Source organism: Helianthus annuus, chromosome 15 (assembly GCF_002127325.2).
Source record: "Helianthus annuus cultivar XRQ/B chromosome 15, HanXRQr2.0-SUNRISE, whole genome shotgun sequence".
NCBI classification, from domain to species: domain Eukaryota; kingdom Viridiplantae; phylum Streptophyta; class Magnoliopsida; order Asterales; family Asteraceae; genus Helianthus; species Helianthus annuus.
Window position 1 is genome coordinate 71,617,454 of NC_035447.2, and position 25,491 is coordinate 71,642,944.

At 40.8% G+C, this 25,491-nt stretch overlaps 1 protein-coding gene and 1 pseudogene across 1 annotated transcript; one reads left to right on the forward strand and one right to left on the reverse strand.

Annotated features, from left to right (window-relative positions):
• The window catches only part of LOC110909764, a 28,513-nt pseudogene extending 20,097 nt beyond the window's left edge, over positions 1-8,416 (forward strand).
• A 3,676-nt stretch (positions 8,417-12,092) lies between these two features.
• LOC110913849 lies at positions 12,093-14,528 on the reverse strand. Its single transcript, XM_022158667.1, has one exon. It carries the CDS (start codon positions 14,526-14,528, stop codon positions 12,093-12,095), a length of 2,436 nt encoding a protein of 811 aa, XP_022014359.1.
• Between the last annotated feature and the right edge of the window lie 10,963 nt (positions 14,529-25,491).

Below are 25,491 nucleotides of genomic sequence, written 5' to 3' on the forward strand. Positions count from 1 at the left end.
TATGGTCTTCATCAAGCTCCTCGGGCCTGGTATGAAACACTGTCTACCTACCTGCTGAGCAATGGGTTTAGACGGGGTTTGATCGATTGTACCCTCTTCATCAAAGAAAAAGGTGAAGATCTTCTGTTGGTACAAGTGTATGTCGATGATATTATCTTTGGTTCTACCGATGATAAGCTGTGCAAGGAATTTGAAAAGGTGATGCAAGATCGATTCGAGATGAGTGCGATGGGTGAAATGACGTTCTTCTTGGGTTTGCAAGTTAATCAGTCCGAATCTGGAATTTTATTCATCAAACCAAGTACGTCGGAGATATCTTGAGCCGGTTCCAGATGTCCGATTCGAAGCCAATTTCTACTCCTCTTCCGCAGAATCACGGGATTACTCCGGATGAAGAAGGGGATGCTGTGGATTCTTCACTTTATCGTGCTATGATTGGATCCTTAATGTATCTCACCGCATCAAGACCCGACATTATGTATCCAACTTGTCTTCTCGCTAGGTACCAAGCGAATTCGAAGGTCTCTCACTATGCTGCTGTCAAAAGGATTTTTCGTTATCTGAAGGGTTACCCTGACACCGGGTTATGGTACCCTAAGGATGATAACTTCGATCTCAAAGCTTTCAGTGATTCTGATTTCGGCGGCTGCAAGAAAGATGGAAAATCAACTACAGCAGGATGTCAGTTCTTAGGCAATCGCCTAGTCACTTGGCAATGCAAGAAGCAGACATGTGTGGCTACGTCTACATGTGAAGCAGAATACATTGTTGCGTCTAGTTGCTGCTCCCAGGTTCTATGGATCCAACAACAGATGCGGGACTACGGTTTTGAATTCCTAACTACTCCTATTTATGTTGATAATGAGGCTGCCTTACAGATCACTAGAAATCCTGTACAGCACTCGAAAACGAAGCACATCGATATTAAATATCACTTCATACGTGATTGTTTTGAAAAGAGACTTATCGATGTGGTTCATATTCATACCGACCACCAACGTGCCGACCTTTTTACCAAAGCGTTTGATAAATCAAGATTTAATTATTTACTTTTGGTAAACGGCATTAAGGTGAAGCAAGAGTAACCGACATCAGGAAATCGTTTTTGTAAATATTTTTCTAAAAACCAAAAATCCAAAAATATTTTTCATTTTCTTTATTTTTGAATTTTAGGGGGAGAAAGTTTCAAGAAAAATACAAAAACATTGAAAAACCACAAAAACACAAAAATATGTCTTTAATTTATTTACTTTCTGCATTTAAGGGGGAGAAAATTCAGAAAAACACAAAAACAGTAGAAAAACAAAAATGAGTTTCTTGGTAATATAAGGGAAAGTGATATTACATCAGAGGTCGGTTGAAACATGTTTCTAAAAATCAAAAGGAAAAGAAAATGATAAGTAGCTCTACTAATGATGTACCGGTAGACTCACGATCATTTTAAAGTATGCAGGAGATATAAACATAACGAACTGAAAACCGCGTGGGAACCGCTCATTGGCATATGGTCTTGGTACCAAAATTTCGTTTGATAGATTGCCGAGGTTCTGAGATATTCGGGGTTTATGCTGTTTATCATCTGGGTATCATGGTTGTTTCTATAAAAGACAAAGTCTAAGTTCTTCCATGATACCATACATACGTGTACATATTCATACTGCATTCGACCTCAATAAGTGATAAACAATCACATGTCCATACAAAATAAGTGATAAAATATCACATTTATCCGGGAGTCAAGTTCGTCTCTCTGCTGTACGGAAGTACTGACCTGTTCACGGACTTGCTCCTGTGCCCTCATGCATCGAAAATCAAGTTCCTCATCAATAAGTGATTCTATCACATAGGGCTTGTTTTCAAACTCAAATAAGTGACTTGTTCACATTGTATATATATACGTTAAAAACGGATGATAAATGGTATACTCCCCAGTAAGATGAACTCTCGTGCATACCTTGATACGGGAATGTGTCGTGAGTGGATGAACACCGGTCGGTAAGTATAAATCATACCTTAAACGTATCTCATTGTATTATGATTACACTTGATTGTTGAGTTTAAGTGGATAACAATATCGGTAATTGTGGTAGAATACTTATCAACTTCTGTAAAAGAATTTTAAAAGGAAATGTGTTTTGACAAAAGACCGCAAGCTGATATGATTCTCTTCGCCAGAAACTCGCAAAAATATTGTTGTGTTGTACATATCTATTTACTGCTTTATTTTAAACAGTTTTGTCGTTTGGTGCATATCAGCACGACATTAGCGGTGATGTCGTTTGATAACATTCAAAGGATATTAAAATTGTTGCCTTTTTATTTTATCAAACCTCAAAATACAAAAAGATTTTCAATTTAATGTTATTTTTGATTAACTGATGTTGGTGCTCGATCCGATACCTGACAAGCCGAGATACATCATAAAACTAACCTTTGCAGAACTTCATAACGGACAACTTTTCAAAATGGTCATTTCTGAAAAATCTCCAAAATTAGAAGGGTTTGAATTGAAAAATCCCAAAAATCCAAAGTGTTGGTGGAAATCTGATCCTTCGAGGAAGCAATGGCCCTCGAAAGATCATATGGTCAATGAAAGTCAACGAAAGTCAATCATCTCAGTCGAAAGATGATTTGGTCAACGAAGGATTTGACCAAATTAATCCTTCGAGCTGATCAGATCCTTTTGAAAGATGGTTTAGATCGAAAGATATCTTTCGAAGGATTCCAAAAATATCTGGTATCCTTCGATCCAGATCTTTCAAATATCTGGATCCTTCGAGCCAAATAGGGATCCTTCGAACCCAAGGTCATCCTTCGAGACACCTTTACATCTTTCGAATGGTTTTGGGTCCTTCGAGACGGTTGGACTTTCGAGGTCATAGTATAAAAGGTCATCTTCTTCATTTGCTCACTTAACAGTTTCAAATTCATCTCTCAAAAACCCTCTCATCTTCTCGAAACTCTGCCGAAATTTTTAACAAGTTTAAGTATCAGGATTTGTAAACAACACTTGGTAGGATAACCTTAATGCTTTTTACAAACAACAACTTGTAACATTCATTGATCATGTGTTTTTCTTATTATGTTTGTTTTTCATTTTTGGTAAACTGATAAAGTTGGATGATGCATGTGAATGAATGGCAAAATGTTGGTAAAATGATTAGTGTTAGGTTGTTGATCATCAGTCTCATTTAGATGAAACATGGTTGATTTGAATCTTGATGACAAGTGTTTGGGTTGGGTAAAACAGAGTAATGTTAGGGTTTTGGTCTTTGTCAAACAATACTTGGTGTGTTTTTGATCTAAATCAGTGGCATGTGTGTTGTTTTTAGTGTTCGTGTTGATTCCAAAACGGTAATAGTTTTAAGTGTTTTGATGTAATTGTTCCGGGTATAAAATACACCTGAAAACCATTTGAAACCATCACCGGAAATCACTTAGAACCCACCGGAGAATATCGCCGTTGAACAGTGATGCCGGAGGTCAACACGAAGGATGTTGACTCTCACCTCGATAGATGTGATGCACAACATCTTTCGATCTGAGACTCGAAAGATGTTAGATTTCACGAAGGATCATCCTTCGATTTGATCAAACCTTCGAATGATCAAGACATCTTTCAAATTCTTGATTCTTCGAAAGATGATCTTTCGATAAGGTTGTCATCCTTCGAGGAAAGTGACATCTTTCGAACCATCTGTCATCCTTCGAGCCATGTTTCAATCCTTCGATGGGTGATTGGTATCCTTCGAAGGTTCAACACTTAGATTTTTTCCAAGAAATTGAAATTTTTCTAAGTGTGGAATTTTTGACTTTTTCTTATTACGTGTCTATGTTTGATGAACAGAAATGGCACCGAAAGTGAAAAAGGAACGGGCAAAGCCAATAAAGAAGGAGAAAACTGAGGTTGAATCTATGTCTGAATCTAGACATAACATGGCTGCTTATTTACAACCGGAAGGCAAGATCAGTCCGGAGTTTACTGGAATTATGGAGTACCTTCATCGTGCTCGTATCAATTATGCTATCACAACACAGCACATTGCCTATCAGTCGCACATCAAGGAGTTTTGGAGTTCAGCTGTGATTGAAACGGTGGAGAATAAGGAAGTGATCAGGGCATCAGTTGCTGAAAAACCCGTGGTTATTACAGAAAACACTATCAGAGAACGTCTACAGCTTGGAGATCAACCAGAAGATCCTACTTCTATAGATTTACAATGTCAGCGGGGGTTACTGATGAGGCTGCGGTACAGCGACGACGTTCTTGCCAATCAGATCAACAAGAAGTATATGCCGCTTCGATACAAGCTCTTGTTGCATATCCTTATTCATTGCCTGAGCAACAAGCGTTCTGGATATGATCTGTCACCGATCGAATTGACTGGATTGTTTACGGCTCTGATTCTGAACAAGCCGTTCAACATATCTCGCTATATCTTCGACAATCTAAAGGAAAACGCTCGAAGGCCACTCCCATCAGCAACACAGCGAACATCTACCAAATTCTGGCTATATCCCAGATTTCTGCAGATGATAATTGATGATCAGATTCCTGATCTTCCAAAGGCTGAAGCAGATGTTCTACCTGTTAATCCAATGAATGAGCGTACTCTGCTGATATTCAAGTCTATGTCCGCCTATAAGGAATCGGACCCAATTAGGAAACTTATTGGTCATCTTGATATTCCCGATTACGAGGCACCGCAGAACAACAGATGGCGTCGAGACGCGAGCGATTCTGATAATGAAGAGCCAAAGTTAATCGCTTTGGCTGATACGCAGCTCGGGGCTAAACATGGAATCAAAGCAACAAGGAAGTCTGCTGGCAGTTCTAGTGCTGCAGCACGTGTTGAGGTTGACGTTAATGTTGCTGCTGAAGAAGTTCAGGGAGAGTTTGTCGACCCTGATGCTCATGTTGGTACTGGTGGTGCTGTAGTTGTTGAAACAGGCGGTAGTGCAGGTGGTGTTGCTAGTCAGTCTGGTAATGTTGCGGCTGACAAGGGTAAAGGCAAGGTGGATGAAGCGAGGAAGCTAATTGATGAAAGTAGCTCGTCTTCTGAAGAGGAAGGAGGTTCTGGTGACGATGGTTCGTCTTCTGAGGATGATAATCCTCCTCCTCCAGGGATGAAAAAGGTCTATGATAGTCGCGGGAATCCTCGTTTCGAGCGAATAGAGAAGACGGTTAGAACTGGAGAATCTGACAAGGATGAGGATTATATTCTTACTTCTCCGGGTTTTGTTAGAAAGAGGAAAGCAAAAAGACAGGGTGTTCGTTCATCAAAGAAAACTGCTGGTGATTCCTCTATTCCAGTTTCTATTCAGCCTTCATCTGCTCCTGAGCAACAGCTTCCTCCTGTTAGTGATCAACTGACTGCATCAGAGACGCTGGAGCTTATGTCTTCTCCTCAGAGGTCTTCTGGGACACGCACGGTGACTGTTGATCAACAGCCGCCTGCAACTCCCGCCTCAGGTACACATGCCCGACCTACTCTTGTTATTACTGGTCCTACAGGTGCTTCTGGTCAGGCTGGTCAGTCTGGCTCCTCAGGACCTGAGCCTTCGCGACCGACTCTGGCAGAGACTTTGTCTGGTTTATCTGAATCTGAAAAGATTCAATTCCTGATTGAACAAATGAGTGAATTGGGTTCCATAGTTGGCCGGCATACAAGAACAATTGAAGAGTATCGTGTGCAGCGAAAACAGGATGTGGTGGCACACAACACGTTGTGTTCAATTGTTAATGCTCAGAATATTAAGATTAAGGAACAGGCCGAGGAAATTGAAAGGTTAAAGGAAGCGAACAGGGATCGAGACAGGGAGGTTGAAATAATGAAAAGGCATAGTACTGTGTTGGAGAATGAGGCTAAAGCACTCAGGCAGAAGCATGAAGAGCTGTCAGAGCGTTATAAAAATCGCGATGATCGATTAATAGAAAGCTTCAAGCCAGTGTTCGCAAACTTCAAGAAGGTTAACCAGAAAGTGGGTACACTGTGGAGTGAAAGGTGCAATGCCTTAGGCATTGTTCCCTCAAGGCGTGAGGATGACAAGGATGCTGATGCAGCTAATCCGGATCAACCAGCTGCCTCAGGTTCCGGTGCAACTGCATCCGGGGCTGCAGGTGGGTCTGGTACATCTCAAGATGCTCCTACTGCTCCTTCCACAGCTACTACTGGCCCATCTGAGCAGACAGAAACTCTGGGAACTTCTACAGGGCTTGAGCATGTTAGTCTGGAAGCAGAAATGTTTGCAGATCTTCCTGAATCCTCAGGTGTTCTTCAGTATCATCCAGTCACGGGTGAACTGTTAGAAGAGGGAGAACATGTTACTGAAATGACTGATGAACAGATACTGGCTCTGACAGAATTAGATGATGTTGCTGTGAGTATGATTGATGCTACTCCGTTGGAACAGGACCAAACCGATTTCTCTTCCATTGATGAAATCTTCATCGGTTCGGATCCTGAACGTCCTGTATATGTTGGGAAAGACAATGCGGAGGTTAATGCTCTTGATGATGATTTTGTGGCAGAAAAGACTGCAGAGTTTACCAATCTCTCTTCAGATTCTCCGACAGCTCAAGAAAACCGTGAGAAGACAGTGAATGAATGGCGAGCGGATTTCCTTGCTAGGAATCCTCCTCCGCTCGCTCCGTTGGATCAGGTTAACTATATGAGTCTGGAAAAGAATCGGGCTCGAGGTCACATTATTAGTTGGATGTTCGTTAAGGACCTTCACTGCATGGTCGTGAAACGAGAAAATGGTCTTCAGTATTTCAGAACTCTTCTCAGTATTCTCTCACTTCCGTACTATGATGTTGCAGTGTTAGCTCAACTAGACGTTATCAATCGAGACGAAGAAAAGATGGTGGATCTGTTTGCTAAGAAAATCAGGTTGGAAAGGAGAAGGGGTTGGAAGGATCCTCTATACAAGCCACAGTTTCCCAGATACGAGCAGATCAGATTACACTTGATCCAGAAACAAACACTGCTCGCTATCGTTTGGTGTATGATCCTCCAAAAGGGATGAAGAAGATACCTTTGCTGAAGATGAAGACTGACTTTCTAGGAAATTTTCGTTGCTGGGTCTATGACGCGGATACTGGTGAAGCCGTGATCCTATTCAGAGATAGTCAGGAGAACTTTAGAATAATAGATCCGATGTGGATTACTAACATGTCCAGATCGGATATTATTGTTCTGAAGGATCATGAGATAAACTACTTGGTTCGGGATCGGGATCAAGCAATGAAGTTTCAGAAGATGGCCTTGTAGTGCTTCAATTTGCTGGTCAACGCAGGAAGTGCATGGTCATCGCATCATTTGACAGTGGAAAGAACGTCCGAGACTTAAAGACACGAAGACCGAGACAAAGCTACAGCCAAGGGGGAGTTTGTTGGTGCACTTGTGTCTGTACTTTGTCTGTATTTTGTAATGTATAAAACGATGTCTTTTGTTAGTCTTGTTTACGTCTTGTGTTTGGTGTGTATATGTGTTTGACTGTATGTTTGACCAAGTCAACCATCCTCCTGGTTTGACTTGGCCAAACAGTCAACACTTAGTGGTAAGTTATGTGTGCTTCGAAGGATGTCATCGAAGGATGTTTTGTATCCTTCGATGACCTCGAAAGATAGCCTTCGATGGATACATATGGACCTCGAAGGATATATCATCCTTCGAGGTATGTATGGATCCTTCGGAATCCTTCGGTAGATATTCTGGTCGATAGATGATCCTTCGACCAGATTATCATATCCTTCGAGCATGTAGTCTGTTTCGAGTATATATACCCATGTTATGGTTCAGTTCACAAAAAGTCTTTCAAGTGTGTTCATAGTGCATGTGAGTGAACCAAGGTCTTGTAGAGAGCATTTCAGTTTGGTCAAGGGCTGTAACCGTGTCCACTGAAATACAAGAGAAAACTTTGATATATTGTGTGTCTACTCTTTCTCTTTGTAACTTGTGCTTTCATCTAAACTATCGGTTTGCACTCTAGCTTGGATTCCGCACTTGCTAGAGTGTTAAACATAACAAGGATTAGGTTTAACCTCAACCTCCGAGGGACCTACACTAATTTTACGAGAATATACAAACTACATTTCTTATAATTGTGAATTGTTCCAGGATGGAGGAGTGACTATCCTCAAGTTCCAACAAGGGAAACAAAAAGACGGAAAACCTCTTTCAAGTCCCGCTTCTATGCAACGCGCATTATCCATTCTCGAAATGGAGGTTGAACAAATATGTAGGGTAAATATGAACATTATATGCAGAAAGAAATTCACGAGCAACCAGAATCCTTAACGACAACCATGCGTGGCCGGCTTATACACCATGGCTCTAGCAAACGCAAGAGTGTCCTGTTGGGTGGACTCAAGGATTATTTGAAAACCACGGGCAGATTTAGAGCCATTTAGGGGGCTCCTAGGAACCCGTTCGGTTCGTAATTTATAGTGTTAGGTTATATACAATATTCTGAAGAAACCGTTTAATATTTTGTAGGGGAATCTTTTAAACAAATTTATAGAATGGTCCGCTGGTAAGTATGTGCACTGATTATGTTCCCGAGTCTCATTTAACATGGGGAGCCCAGTTAAGAAAAGCCACCCTAGCAGAATAGGTAGCCGATGATTAGCCTTTGTTGGCGGGGCTTGACTTTCCGACTAGTATCAGTGTATGGATCTTTTTGTTGATAGTAGCGGGGGGCATCTGGAGAACCGATGAGAGACATAGTCGATGCCAATATAGCTGTAATTTCACACTTGAGCTTTTCCTTTTTTCATATTTTCATCTGTTTTCCCTCATTTTCCCTCCCCCCCCCCTGTTAAATGAGACTCGGGAACAGAGTGCTGAGGTCCTGTGTTCGAGTTGGGTTAAGCCTTCTTTTTTTTTCTTTTTCTTTTTAACTCTATATCGAATTAGAATTAGGGTTTTTTTTTTAACTCAATATCAAATTAGAATTAGGGTTTCTTGTCGCCCTTTGCCCCTTTCATGTTATTTACTCTCAGACCCAAACACAAAAAGAACACTAAACACACGCAACACCACCACACGTCTCCACTCTCCAGCCACCAGCAACACCAACACATGCACGACCGTCATCAGTCCTCCAGCTGTCGCTAGCCACTTCACTGCCGTCCGTCCTCGAAACTTGCTCCAAATTATACCATTACTATTATTATCTGTTGTTTAGAATGAAAATCAGGATCATATTGTCTCTTAATTTGATTTTAAAATTTATTTCTTTTGTCTTTTTATTTGTTTGAATTACCTTTTGTTGTTTGTGTTATCTTTTTTATTTTGTTTAGCATTATCTCTAGGTTGTTGAACTTGGTTAACTACTCTAGGATTTCTTTTGTTTTGAAAGTTTTTATGAGTTATTGAATTATTATTCTCTAATATCTCTGAGGTTTTTAAGCTTTTGAATGAGTAACATGGCCATTTGATTGCTTCGGTTTCCGCATCAATATATATAGATGATTAACTTTGAGAGAAATGAGCATACAACACAAATTTGCTCTAAGTGTAGCTGATAATAAAGAAAGTGCTGGTTTAGAAGCTTTAGTTTATTATATGTCTAGTTCTAGCAAATTGACTGATTAATGGTCTTATCACAGAAAGCCGAAATTATCTTCAAAAGTTTGGTAATGATAGGTAAAGAAACACTAGATAAATGGTCGGAACCGAGATATCTAGGGGGTTTGAATCCGCATAAAAGGTTAGTTCTCTCTCGATTGATTCAGTTGCAGCCAAATTCTTTCTCCGATGATTTCTGCAAAACAGAGCACCGTTAGCCTCGTCAAGGGGAGAAGAGGGTTCTCTCCTTGACCCGACTCTGGTGTGAGAATAAGTATTTGTAACGGAGAAGATAAAAGTGTTTGAGTAGTGAAATGTGATCTGAGTTCATACCTGAAGAGTTCTCCTATTTATAACCGGGAGTTTTGGGAGGGAAAATCTGTTATTGAAAAGATAACGGAAGATGCTGACGCCGTAGCGGTTATTTTTCCTTCCGTTACGTCCTTTTGATCTTCGTTACATTGTTTTGATCCTGATGTGAATGCACACGGATCACGACTTGATCTACGGTTGGGGAATTGCCACGTGGAAAGTGGTTTGAGTGGAGATCTTTCCCCAATTACATGCTATCGTGGTGATTTCAGGAATGTTTGTGATGATGACACGTGTCCAGACGGTTACAACCGTCTGGGTGGTGCACGATCATATTTCTTCTAGAAGGTTACTGCTGTAATCTAGTGTGACACCTTACGGTGTGCACACAGCTGAATAGATCCCAAGTCTAGGTAAAATAATATCCAAGTTTGGATATTTGGGCGGACATATTGATCTCAGGGTTTTAGCCCTTTGTTAAAAGGAAACCGGCGCAAGGGTTTAGGCTTCCCTTTGGGCGCGCGACTATTGCTTGTTGGTTTCTTCCTTCCTTTTGTAAGACTAATGCGCGGCCGCGCAATGGTTAAAAAGGTTGAAAGGTCAGTTGGTGGTATGGTCTCACATCCTTTTTATGAGGTTTTTGGGACCTTACCCCTTCAAGTCCCCCCAGTCTAGTGTTGTACTTATGCGAATAACTGGAGCACTGGACTTAGGAGAGAGAAATGTCTTTTTGGGCGCGGAAAAATGAGAAATCTTTTGTTAGAAGATTGAATTTTGTAATGATATATATTTTCTCTTTTTTTTTCTTTTAAAAAAGAAGAAAAAAAATGTGGATTGTAATCATGCTCTGTTAGGTAATGACGTCACCTGTCAGTAAGAGTGGGTATTTTCCTTATTGGCCTTGAGATTTGTAATGGCGCTTTGTCAGGCTTCATTAATGAAGAAGTGACCCAAGTTCCTGTAGCGCCGTTTGGATGTGACAGTTCTGACAGTTAATGATGGATTTCTCTTTTCTCGAAGTTTTGAGTTCTCTTTATATGTATGTACGTTTGAAACACTTGATCTTCTTAATTGATTCTTATCAAAGAAGATGAAACGTTCTTACCGCACTCGTCTCCTGCTAGATGCTCTTAGAGTGTACGATGCTGCCTAAGGTCTCGTTCTTCTTTCTCGTTCACCACCTCTCATCATTGCACCGGTGAAGAATCTGATCGAGCCTGCTGCCCCTGCAATCGCTGATTCTGACTGCAAGGTCCCTCATTATACTAACGTTACTGCTGGTGCTGGTATCGTATTGGATGTTGATGGGTTGACGACCCGGTTTCCGATGCTTCGGAGGGGGGAATGTCGGTTGGTGTACCGACGTCGGAGGATTCGTCGGAATATGCAGGTGTCCACTGTTGATGATGGTTCTGGTGCTGATTAAATATTCAAGCCTGGGGCTTGTCTCTGTCTTTTGTTAATGCTTTTCTTGTTGTAAGTTTTGGGTACTGGACAGGATTTTTTTGAAGATCGTTGTTATGATCTTGTTAAGTGTTCATGTTACACTTTTCTTTTGATAATGTATATTATGATATACTTTTTTGAAGATCATTGCTATGATTCGTATATGTGTGGATTACAATATGTTGCATGTGTATAATTTTTGAATAGGTAAGGCGAATGAGGAATGGTATTGTGCTCATGTGTGAACGTTTGTCAACAGCTTGCCTGTTTTGAGACTGTTCATGAGGTGTACAATGTTTGACCATATCGTTTTCGCGCGAACCAAAGAAATTTCATGCAATTTGTAATAAACAGTGACGTAAGTAAAAGTGATATTTGTATTGATAAGAGCGCATGGCTCGTGATACAAGATAAGATAAGGAAATACATTGCCTGTATGTTCTTTTCGCTTTGTAGGCTTGGTTCACATGTAACACCTGCGCAACTGTTGCGCGTTCCAGGTGCGGGGAACTGGAGTCCCATCGACCCTTTTTAGGGTATATGCTCCTTTGCCTAAGACTTCGTTAATGACATACGGTCCTTCCCACCTTGGCGCTAATTTGCCGGGTTTTTCGGCGTTTGAAGCCTCGTTGTCGCGCAAGACAAAATCTCTGGGGACAAAGGTGCAAATGCGCACACGCGCGTTGTAGTATTTTTCTAGCTTGGATTTGTAACTTGCTTCTGCTATGGCCGCGTTCTCGCGCCTTTCTTCCAGAAGATCTAAATCCAGCCTCCGTTCTTGTTCGTTATTCTGCTTCTCCATAGCCAACATGTGCGGTGAAGGAGGCCTATTTCAGCTGGAATGACAGCCTCTGACCCATAGACTAGACTGAACGGGGTTTCTCCAGTGCTAGTCTTTGGCATTGTTCGATGTGCCCAGAGGATGTTGGGAAGTTCGTCAACCCACCCTCTGCGCGCTGTCCCAAGTCGCGCTTTTATACCGTCAACGATTTGTTTGTTTATGCTTTCCACTTGGCCATTCGCTTGAGGATGCGCGACGGAAGCGAAGTTGTGCTCAATGTTCATTTCTTTGAACCATTTTTGAAGGTCTTCCGCGGCAAAGTTTGTACCATTGTCAGAAATAATGCGCAATGGCAACCCAAATCTGCAAATGATATGTTCCCATATGAATTTGCGGATTACCATTGCTGTTGTTGAGGCCAAAGCTTTAGCTTCCACCCATTTTGTGAAGTAATCCACCGCAACGATGATGAATTTTACTGCACCCGGCGCATCAGGAAATGGGCCAACAAGATCAATGCCCCACTGTTGGAATGGCCAGGCGGAAGTAACTGGAATTAGCGGATTTTTGGGTCTAAGTGTCTTTGGTGCATGGCGTTGGCATGCCTCGCACCTTCGCAATAGATCAACTGCGTCCATGTGCATTCCTGGCCAGTAGTATCTGGCGCTCATTATTTTTGCCACGACCATGCGCGGTCCTGCGTGTATCCCGCATAATCCCTCGTGGATCTCTCTAACCAGATACTGAGCATCTGTTTTATCAACACAACGTAGTAATGGACCCATGAATGATTTCCGATAAAGGACGCCATCCGCCATCTCGTAGTTTATTGCTTTGTGTTGTATTTTTCGGGCTTCTGCCTTTCCTTCCGGGAGCCTCCCGTGTTGAAGATACAAAATAATTGGAGACATCCAGGACGGATTTCCCATCTCTATGACACATACTTGTTTCAGGTGAATGGAAGGGTTGGATAGTACCTCTATGCGCACTTCTTTTGCTAAGTGTTTAAAGCTAGTAGCAGCTAATTTGCTTAGTGCGTCAGCATGCTTGTTCTCGCTTCTGTTTATGTGATTGACTTTGAATGTCTGAAATTGATTGATTAGCATCCGTGCTTGTTCAAGGTACAACTCCATAGCCTCGCCCTTCGCGTCATAACGACCGTTAACTTGTTCAGCTACTAGTTTTGAGTCGACGTTAGCTTCAAGTTTTTTTGCTCCCATTTTGAGTGCTAGACGAAGACCTGCTAAAAATGCTTCGTATTCCGCTTCGTTGTTGGTACTTTGAAAATCTAAGCGGATAGCATATGTGAGTTCGTGATTATCCGGGCTGACTAATCGGAGACCTGCTCCTGCTCCGTCGTCATTGGAAGCACCATCAGTGTGTAAGGTCCAGATTCTGTCGTCAAAAACAGGCGTCGGGTTCTGGATTGCCTCACATTCTTGTACTTTATCAATGGGAACTTCGGTGGCGAAGTCTGCTAGAACCTGCCCTTTGATTGCAGGTCTTGGTTTGTAAAAAATGTTGTAGCCTCCTAGCTCAATGGCCCATTTAGCTAATCTCCCCGCTATGTCGGGTTTTGACAAGATTTGGCCCAAATGATAATTTGTCAGTACTGTGTTGATATGGCCTGAAAAATACCTGCGCAAACGCCTGGATGCGTGTACTAGTGCTAGAACTAGTTTTTCTATCACTGAGTAACGAGTTTCAGGGCCGGTGAGCATTTTGCTGATGTAGTAGATTGGAGTCTGGATATTTTCCCGTTCTACCATTAGTACCGCGCCTACTGCTACCTCCGCGGCTGACAGATATAAGATTAATGGTTCTTTTTCTTTTGGCGCAGTCAGCGTTGGTAATTGGATTAAATACTCTTTCATTTGCTTGAATGTTGCTTCCGCTTCAGGTGTCCATTGAAAGGGAGTTTTCTTTCCGCAGTTTCGCAGTGTACTGATAAATGGATAAGATTTTGCCGCATGGTTGGCCAAAAATCTATTCAGAGCTGCTAATCGTCCGGCGAGTCTTTGCATTTCCTTGACTGTTGCCGGTGATGGCATTAGCTGAATGGTCTGCACCTTCTCTGGATTAACCTTAAAACCGTCTTTTGTGACTATGAAACCCAAAAACTTTCCTTCTTCCATGCCGAAGGAGCACTTTGTCGGGTTCAATTTTAAGTTTACGCTTCGTAATGAATCGAACGTGCGCTGGATATTGTTGAGCATTGTCTCCTCCTCATGGCTCATGATGACGAGGTCATCCATGTATACTTCGACAGTTTTGCCAATATCCTCGCTGAAAATTGTGTCCATTAGGCGTTGATACGTTGCGCCTGCGTTGCGCAACCCAAACGGCATTTTTGTGTAGCAGTAGATGCCTTTGTCGGTGCGGAATGCAGTTTTTTCTTCGTCTTCTTCTTTCATCTGGACCTGGTGATAACCCTTATAGCAGTCGAGAAAGCATTTCCACCTGAATGATGCTAAAGAATCTACTTTCTTGTCTATCTCTGGGGCACGCTTTGTTGAGGTCTTTGAAGTCGACACACATTCTCCACCCGCCGTTATGTTTTTGTACCATGACTGGATTGGCAACCCATGTATGATATTTTACTTTGCGCAAGATTCCCGCGTTGAGCAACTCTGTTACTTGCTCGTCCATCGCTTTTGCTTTTTCTTCGCTGAAACTGCGCCTTCCCTGAACAACCGGATCTACTGATGGTTTGATGTTTAAGCAATGTTGCGCGATATCGCGTGGAACTCCAGTCATGTCTGCTGGGCACCAGGCAAATATATCTTTGTTGTTAGACAACAACCTTTTCAGCTGTACACGTATTGTTGGTGACATGGCGTGTCCTAGCAGAATGGTTTGCTCTGGGTACTCATCATTCAGAACCCATTTTTCTGGTTCGTTTGGTGCTGAAGCTTTGACTGCCTTTGCTGGAGGTTCATTGTCGACGGACATGACTTCCTTGCTTGAATAGAGAATTGCAACTCCGGTTTCTGTCGGAAATCCACAAGCTGCATGTGGAATGGAAGTGATCATGCTGAATTCTCTTTGTGATCTTCTCCCGAGCAAAATGTCATGTCATGATGTTGCTGGCATGACCATGAAATTTACTGTAACTGTTCGTGAGTGTCTGCCATCTGATAAGGTTACTGGGAAAGCAATTTGCCCTAACGGGAAAACAGCTTCATTACAGAAGGGGAAAATCAACCGGTTCTAAACGTGCTATATCAAGATAAATATTCAGGTGTGACATGTTTCGCATGAGGTATGAAGCCATCAGTTTAGTAAAACAATATTCTCACTTTAGAGAAAACACTAATGAATTTTATAGTACTATTAATACCCTTGTTGCAGTTTCGTGTTTGGGTGTTGGGACTCGGAGAATTCATATTGCATTTTTTTAAATATTTGTCGACTTCATAGAAAAAACATATGCATATTGGAGGGCTGGCCAGTGTTTATTCGATAATGACTGAATTTGTTATCTTTGACTGGTCCAACCTGGTGCTTCTATGAAGTCGACAACATTTTTATTTTATATGTTAGTTGTAAATTTCACCTAATTATATATTGTATCCAATGAAACTGTAGATGATAGTTGTTCCCATTTTTGCACGAAGTGCTTATGTTTTACTATATTACAATATTTTGGACATCCTTTTTATTTTATATATTATTCTGTTTATATAAACGCTGAATAAAGCCTAAACCGAGAAACTGAACAACATTCAAACCATATGTAATGGTTTGGTTCAGTTTGGTGTTAAAATTTCACGGTTTGGTTGTGGTTTTCAATAATAAAAAACTGTTACTAACAGTTTGGTTCACGATTTAACCTAAAAAACGTCAAAACCAGATTGTGAACACCTCAACTCCCAATTATCACTCTTTGCCAGTTGCTGAAAGTTGCAAAAGATGGCCTTTAGTTTAACTCTTTCCCAGAACCATTACCTATCTGATGTCCAAATGCTTGAAGCAGGTTTCGAGTTTAACTTGGTTGACTGGACCCCCGAGCTTACGATTTATAGAAATTTACTTTATAATATGTAATTTCTTCCTCATTTATATATATAGAAAAAAGGCAACTTAGGAATTATATGTTTTCCCCAGCTGCAACTATTATTCAAGTGAAGTTGCATTGGAACAAAGCAAATTTTGAGGGTTCCAAACTCCAAATGTGTGTTGGATTCATAAGGGTCACTAGAGTTGCAGTAAAAAAGAATTTGTGGAATGAGAATTGCGTTTTTTTGAAGGTTGGATAAGTAAATATATTTTAAAAAGAATTGAATATAACTGGTTTTGTTGAAGCTAAATCGGAAATAAGGCCTTTCATGTATGAGTCGAATGTAGCCCAAAAGTTATTTCGGAATGTATAGAAGAAATGTGAACCTTCTGATGCACACCCTTAGAATTACTAACAAGTGTCGTGTTTTCCGTTGCATCACGAATTTGGTTTTGGTTATGGCTCAAAACCGAACCGCCCCGTACATAGCCCTAAACTCACTAACCTAAGTGGTACGTTTCCCTTTGAAAATTATTTATAGGCTAAGTAGTTAACGCGGTAAAATATCGGATATTGGTCAAGGACTGATATTTGAGATATCGCTTATTGCGGTTGAAATAAACTATAAAAAAATAAGTTTGGTAGAGCCCATGTCTAATACCTGTTAACTATTTACTTTTTAAAGTGCTTATAGTTTTTGTTTTTTATTTTTTTAATCATGAACTTTCTATCAATATGAAGGAAATCTCCAAATAATAAGTGGAAGCAGATCATGATGCATCAACAACGAAAGAACAAAGTGTGAGCCTGTTGGTATTCAGGCCCCTTCTTATTCGAATATGAATCTGAGGTTTTCGAACTGTTGGTGTTTGTGGTGGAAAAAATATGCAGAGAAAATAATAAGAGACTTTTGTAAAAGGAAAAATGAACACTTTATTCAACAAAAGACTAGGCTATTTATAGCCTTACAATAACCCACATGCTACCTAACGTAAACAAACTACAGCCACATAAATGAGGAGAATTATTCTACCAGCTTTGACTTGAACGTTCACATTCCCCCACATATCTCGGTCAAACTTCGACCACTTCTCAAGCTCCTCATAACGTGACTTTTAATAAAACAAACTAAAGATACTAATTAAAACAAATAATAAACCATAAGTCAAGATTAAATCTAACATTCTCCCCCTTAATCTTGACCCGTTTCTTCATCAAAGAAGTGTCGGCTCTTCGTCTTCTTCGATCAAGTTGGCTTCTTTGTCTTTGTCGTTCCATTTCGTGCACTCGTAGCTAAAATGCCCAAAAACTCCACAATCATAACACCTAATTCCACTTTTGTCACCTCGACCCGAGCCTCTTCCACGGCCTCTTCCGCCTCTATCACTGCTTCTTCCACGACCTCTTCCTCGACCGTATCGCCTATCACCATCACCATTCTTTTGCTCACTAGCCATCAAGAGTTGGCCTTGCTCTCCCTCCTTTTCCTCATGGCTTTTCATACGCTCTTCATACGCCTTTAATCTTCCAACGGCTTCGTCGAATAACATTGTTTCCAAATCAAAACATTGTTCGATTGAAGCCACAAGTTGAAAGAATGGCTTTGGCATCGAATCAAGTAACCTTTTCACTAAATCAACTTCTTCAAGTTCATAACCTAGAGACCTTACCTTCGATGCTATGCCGTTCAATTTCACCACGAAATCATCAACCGCTTCACCCTCTTTCATGCGCATAGTTTCAAGCTCCCTTCTTAATGTTGCAAGTCGAGCCGCTCTTACCCGATCTACACCCAAGTACCGGGTCTTCAGTCCGTCCCACACTTGCTTGGGATCGGTGTAGCTAGCCATTTGCAGCACCATCTCTTCGGGAATAGCTTGAAACAAAAAGGCTAAAGCTTGTTTTGCTTTCTTTTCATCCGGTTCAGCACCTAACGCCCTCGGTTCAACAGTCTCCCATACACCATTTGCATCCATAATGGCCTTAACCTTGACTGCCCACACCGGATAGTTTGTTGGGGTCAAAACCGGAACTTGAAACGACATCGAACCAGCCTCTTTAACAGGTACCATTGCCATGCTTCACTTCTTTTTCGGTCTTGAGCTTTCCTTTTCGGTCGAACCGCCGGTCACGGTCTTCTCTGCGGTCTCGGTCTAGTTGTCGCGGGCCTCTTGCGGCTCGTCGGTCTTCTCGGTCTTCCGCCGGAGTTCACTTTCCGGCAGCGGTCACGGTCTTCGGTCTTATCTGATGTAAGCTTTCGGTCTCTGGCTCACACCTACGGTCTTTCTGGCGAGAGTTCTTCGGTCTGATTTTCAAGCCACCGGTCAGTTATGGCTTTGTTCTTCTCGCCAATGTCGGTCTCTCTCTCGGTCTTCTTTCTTCCTTTGCGATTCACATGAAATCGCTGCTTCCTATCTTCTTCTAATCGACCCCTAACCTGGGTGCTCTGATACCAAATGTTGGTATTCAGGCCCCTTCTTATTCGAATATGAATCTGAGGTTTTCGAACTGTTGGTGTTTGTGGTGGAAAAAATATGCAGAGAAAATAATAAGAGACTTTTGTAAAAGGAAAAATGAACACTTTATTCAACAAAAGACTAGGCTATTTATAGCCTTACAATAACCCACATGCTACCTAACGTAAACAAACTACAGCCACATAAATGAGGAGAATTATTCTACCAGCTTTGACTTGAACGTTCACATTCCCCCACATATCTCGGTCAAACTTCGACCACTTCTCAAGCTCCTCATAACGTGACTTTTAATAAAACAAACTAAAGATACTAATTAAAACAAATAATAAACCATAAGTCAAGATTAAATCTAACAGAGCCTAATGCACAAAAGGAAACAAGTGTTGCCATTTTCTTTCTTCTCTTTCCAAATAAAGGACACCACAAATCTGTTACAGTTATTAGTTACTTCTCATTTTCTTTTAATATAATCGATTATCATTGTATAAAATTATAATATTTCATTTTTAGTCTCTTTATTGTTATTCACAAACTAACTAATGTTTACATGCCATGACTTATCAAACATTAGCAATATTGTCTCATCCGTTTTCGCCTTTTGTTTGTTTACTTGATATAGTGCAATAAGTTGGTTTATCGTATTTTGTATTACCGCATTCAACATTTTCAGACATGATAATTGGCGGACAAATCATTTAATGTACCGAATCATTTTCGTACAATAGTGTAACAAAATAAACTGATGGTACTTCACGCAACAATTTCCGTACACTAGCGACACACCATCTCCTGTAATGCGTTCCATCTGTTTGTGTTCTATAACGACAAGTCATCACCGGTGTCCTCACAACAAGATGTAACACGGTTTCTCTCGATGGATTTTCACGTATGTCAAGAAAAAAAGGTCTTAAGAGTTATGTATATTTATTTATTATATAACAACACAAGTAGATTATTTAAAATTTAATTTTCCTTGCCCGGGAGGTTCCCGGGTTATAACCTAGTATATATATATATATATATTTGTGTAGTACATCTTTTTCAATATTCAACCTATGTAATACACGTGCTATCATGGTATTTCAGTGTTGTGTTGCTAATTGACATATGTTGGTCTTTGTGATAAATTTAAGTTAGTTGTGTGAATTGTCATATGGTAATGAAGATTCGTTTATATAAAGTATCATTACTATTTAACATAGGCCGTTAAATATATAAAGTTATTTTTAAAGATTATATAATTATATCATTTATATTATATAAATACGTGTAATACGCGGGTCTATAACCTAGTTAGTTAGATAAAACAAAAAAAAGAAACAACTTGAGAATATTAAAATGCGAATATCAACATACCTAAAAAAAATCAAAAGCTCATTCATCAATGTCTTCCATTAGCAATGATAAAGACGTCCACATATGCATGAATATTGTTGGTGAGAAAAAAGTCATGTACGATACAACTTCCAGAACTTCTTCAAATACATATTCAAGAAAATTTTGTAAATAAGCTACAAGAAAATAAAACACTAAAAACCGAAAAAAGGTTACCTTAACTATCAGTTGTAAGCATTCGGCGCATAATTGGAAGCAAATTTGATTCAAACCGTTGCTTCTACAAGACTATAACAGCTAACTTCTTCATCTTTTAACATCTCAAACCATTCCAAAATGCAGTTGCATTTACCTCTTTCGCATGACCATAAGAGGATGTTATTTCCATGAAAAGAGCAAAAGAACAATGAACATCAAAAGAACATGCTGGATGAGGACCCCTTAAATTGGACTATCTATGTCTTTGGATAGATCTACATACAGACTGACTGAAAAGTTTGCAGTCATAATTATAAAATATATCTATATGGAAAAAGGATGATAACTCCATATAAACACTATTCAAAGGAGAAGGAGGGTAAAGTAATTTTGTACCTGATTGTGATTCATAAACGAAATCGGAAGTTTGAAACGTGTCGGATAGTAAACGTTGATTTGTATCATGCTGGTCGGAGCCGGTGATGCAAAGGCAGGCTGATTTGATGTGGTGGTGTGATGGTGGTTAGGGCTATAAACAAACCGAACGAATACGAACAAGACCTTGTTCGTGGTCGTTTGCTAAGAAATATATGTGTTCGTGAACCGTTCACGAACACTTATCCAACGAGATTTTATGTTCGTGTTCGTTTGTTAAGGAAATGAACTTGTTCGTCTTCGTTTGTGTTGTTTGTTAATTTTAGGCAACAAACGTTGACAAACACAAATGAGCACAAACTAATGTTCATGGACACAAATGGAAACAAACAAACACAAACAATCGGTCATGAACAAAATATATAATACACCGACACTTATTAGATATTTAATTGAGTAAATTACAAGTTTTGTCCTTTATGTATGTCCCAAATTGCAGGCGCTGTCCTTTGTCTTTAAAATTGATGAGTTTTGTCCTTAATGTTTGCAAATCTTGCACGTTACGTCCTTTATGGCAAACTCAGTTAGATTTTTTGGTTAAATTTGGTCATGTGCAAGGCACATGAGGGTAGCATTGTCTTTTCACATCCTAATTTATAAATGATTTTTAGAAAACAAATAAAACATAACCAATCACCTGTCGCCACCACCTTCCACCCTCACCTGCCGCCGACCACCACCAGCTCCCACCCTCACCTGCCACCGACCACCCACCATCTCCACCATCGCCTGACCGACCATCACCACTCACTCCACTGTCTCCAACATCACCATCAACATTCACCCCCCTCGATCCACCATCACCAAAAACTAAAAACATTCTTCAATTACTAAAAACCGGCATAAATTACACAATTGTTTAACCAGATTCAACATTAACATTCATCAATAACTAACCCTAATCTGCAACCACTACCCCATCCCCACCGGAACCCTAACCTTGTAATCAACCCAAATCAGCAACCACTACCCCATCCACCATCACAACCCTCTCTGTAAATCAAATCAGTGATAAGAGATGTATACATTCAGTGTAAAATGATATGCATATTTAGTACACCTTCATTTGGGAATTATGTTCTTCGAAACGCTAAACCGGATGGATAACCGCTGGATCTTTAAGTGATTGTTCACTAATTGGTCTATGTCTTGCCCGCTGACTAAACAACGTGTATTGCTAAACAACCCTCTCTGTGTATCACAACCCAAATCAGCAACCACTTCCCCTCTTTTGACTCCAACCACCGTTTACCCTCTCCGATCTTCACTCTTCGTTTACTCTCTCTCTCTCTCTCTCTCTCTCTCTCTCTATATCTCCAGGCTGCAAAATCGAAGGAAGAAACTCCCACCTCCGCCGTACGAAGACGCCGCCGTTGACGTAGACGCATCTTCACCTCCGCCGGTGCTCAACGTGACGGCCGTATGTCTGGCCGGTTTGATTCGCTTGATTCCGGTGGCGGTCCCGGTCCTGAACGATAGGGGCGGTGGTGGTAGGTGGGGTGGGGGCGGTGGTTGCAGGGGTGGGGATGATGGTTGCAGGGGTGGGGATGGTGGTTACGGTGGTTGATGGTGGTAGAGAGAGAGAGGGAGGTGTAGAGAGAGAGAGGTGTAGAGGTGGTTGATCAGAGTGAAAATCTGATCTTGATCTGTGTGTGTGTATATATATATATATGTATATAAATAATAGTAATAATAATAGTATTTTTTTAAATATATTTTGTTTTAATTTTTTAAATAATAATACTAAATATATAGGTAAAAAGACAAAAATACCCTTTGGTGAGCAGATTTAACCAAAAAATCTAACTGGGTTTGGCCTAAAGGACATAACGTGCAAGATTTGCAAACATTAAGGACAAAACTCATCAATTTTAAAGACAAAGGACAACGCCTGCAATTTGGGACATACATAAAGGACAAAACTTGTAATTTACTCTATTTAATTTGTTGGAATTTTGAAGTATTTAAATAAATATAAAAACTAAAAACATTAATGAAGTATCGACGAACGCGTTACCGAACGTTCACGAACATAAACGAACAAACGAACATGACCTCTGTTCATGTTTGTTCATTTAACTAAACGAACGAAATTTTTTGTTCGTGTTCGTTTGTTTAATAAGCGAACGAACACAAACGAACTTCCCGCCGAACGGTTCACGAACTGTTTGCCTAACGTTTGGTTCGTATGCAGCCCTAATGGTGGTACACAACAATCAGGGGTCTTCATCTACCGGTTTAGACAGAGCGGTATGAAAGCATAGAAAAAAATGATTAAGGGTTTAAATCACCTTTGTCCAAATCTCCAGTCGTAAATACTCCAAACAACATAGAACGGACGGGAATGATGTTTCTTGCGGATTACAATAATTGACAGAGACAGACAGTGTTGGTAGGTTTATAGCCAGCCGGTGGTGGAGGTTGGTTGAAAGAGACTCCTAAATTCAGGGAATTTTTAGGTGGAATTATAACCCACGTCTTTGTAAACTGCTATTTCGGAGAGAGGCTCAGAACTTCCGATAACCGCCAGATTTATGGTTATTTTTCTGAGTTTAAAGGGTTATGATGAAGATCTGACGGTCATCATTCATCTTGACAGCAGTTACGTTTTACGCCGTCTATAGAATATATAATAAGTAGAAGGGTTACAACTAAACATGTTCTTTAAAGTCGTATCCTTTTATACCATATTGCTATTGTTTTGTATAAGACCAAAGGGTATGGGGCTCGGCTCCCCCAACCCCCCCCCCCCCCCCCCCGTCCCACACCGCCCCTGGCGGTCCGTCACGTCCCCCTCAAGACGGCAGCGACGAGCTGCAGTGCTGGGGCCCCCATCATTTCTTCTCTCTCTCTCTCTCTCTCTCTTTTATTTTAGGCAAAATTGCACTTTTCGTCCTTTATGTTTCAAGGTTTCTGCAGGCGCTGTCCTTTAAGTATAAAAATTACACTCTATGTCCTTTATGTTTGCAACCTATAACAGGCGGTGTCCTTTCTCATAAACCCAGTTAACTTTTTATGTTAAAACAACCCAAATTGTAACTTTGTAAAACTATATAACAACAGGGACCACATGTGCAATACTGAAATTCTATTGGACCGAATTTAAACCCCACCTTCATCTCCATTCTCAATCAACCAAACAACGATCCAGATTTGAATTGTATGTAATGCTTGAATAATTTGTGTTTCAATCCAAATATTTTTCTTTTCTGTGCGAGAAATATATCACAACAACAAAGCGTTCTCAAATCTCGTAATGAAAAACCTGCAACAACATCTTCTTCTACGATGAAGACACACCAACAAATCGAATTCACAGCCCACCGTAATACAACAAACTCTACTTCTTCTTTCTTCGAACAACAAATCGAACCCGAGTCGAATCTGAACCGAACATAACGCGCTTGAAAAACCCGATCCAAACATCATCAGCCATCATTCTTAAAAAAATGAAGAAAATAGGGGGTGGTTCTTACCGGAAATCATGTCATCGTCTCCACTGCCGTCGCCGTGAGCGGCGTCACTGGCTGTGCTTGCCGTCGGAGATGGTGGTCGACACCACCCACCCATGTCCATCTTCACCCTACCACAACCACCTCTGAGACACCCCTGATTGCCCGATGTGCAGCTGTCGTTGATATCGGTGTCTATTGCCTGAAAAACGAAGCACCGCCAGCTGTGGGGTCCTGCTGCTGCCGCTGTGTGCCGTCACCGGCACCGGAACCCTCGTCGGTTCTTGCGGTCGCCGGAATCGAGGATAGAGAGGGGAATGTGCTTTGTCGACGAGATGAACCGCCGGAGCACCAGATGACCGGCAGTCGGCTCCTCCTTGGCTGCCGGTGTTCAATCGAGTGGCTGTGGGGATGAGGGGTGTGGCAGGTGAGTGTAAGTGTCTGTGTATCCATGTTTGTAAGTGGAATCGAGATAGAAGGAGTGTGAAGATATAAGGTTAGTGGGTGTTTAGGGAGGATGATGAAGTTTTATGTGGGTGTATTGTAATATATAGATACAGATTACAGAGATTTAGATGAATGGTTTGAGGTTGGGGAAGAGGGTAAAATTACAGATATGGTCCTTGTTGTTAAGAAGCTTTACAAAAAGGGGTTTTAACATCAAAAGTTAACTGGGTTTATGAGAAAGGACACCGCCTGTTATAGGTTGCAAACATAAAGGACATAGAGTGTAATTTTTAAACTTAAAGGACAGCGCCTGCAGAAACCCTGAAACATAAAGGACGAAAAGTGCAATTTAGCCTTTATTTTATATATTAATTTTTTATTATTGGGTAGTCCCTACACCCTTGGATAGTCTTCTTTGAATGATCATTCATCGAATGTGACGTGACGCCTATATGGCGGATAGTCCCCAAAGGGACTACCCAAACCATACCCTATGGTGTAATGATTATATGATTTATGTGCCATATGAATTGGGTGCTACTTTCTACACCCCCCCTATTTACTTTTTTCACCCCCCTTCTCTCACATACTTACAGGTGGGGCCTGCGTGGGACCGACAGTTTTCCTCTCACAAGGGGGAGTGTAATCAGGAAGGAGGGGGGGTGTGTATAGAATGGGCCTATGAATTAACCTAGTTGACGCTAGAGTCTATACCATCTATATGTAGGGCACGTGTATGTTAAGGATTAAAGGACCCCAATGATTAAACAACGGATAACGATAAAGAAAAAGAAAATACAAACAAAGAATTAAAAGGTATAGCATTAAATGTATAAAATTGATATATTGACTCATGATGCATTGTGTTGGTGGCGGTACAATTCCACCACATATGCTACTACCATACAAGTATGAAGCATTTTCATTTTCATTTTCAATACATGCAATTTCAAGATGATGATGTAATTGAGTAATAGGTCCGCCACCCAATTGGGTGAAATAGGCGGCAGGCTCAACCTGGCACTTCCTTATT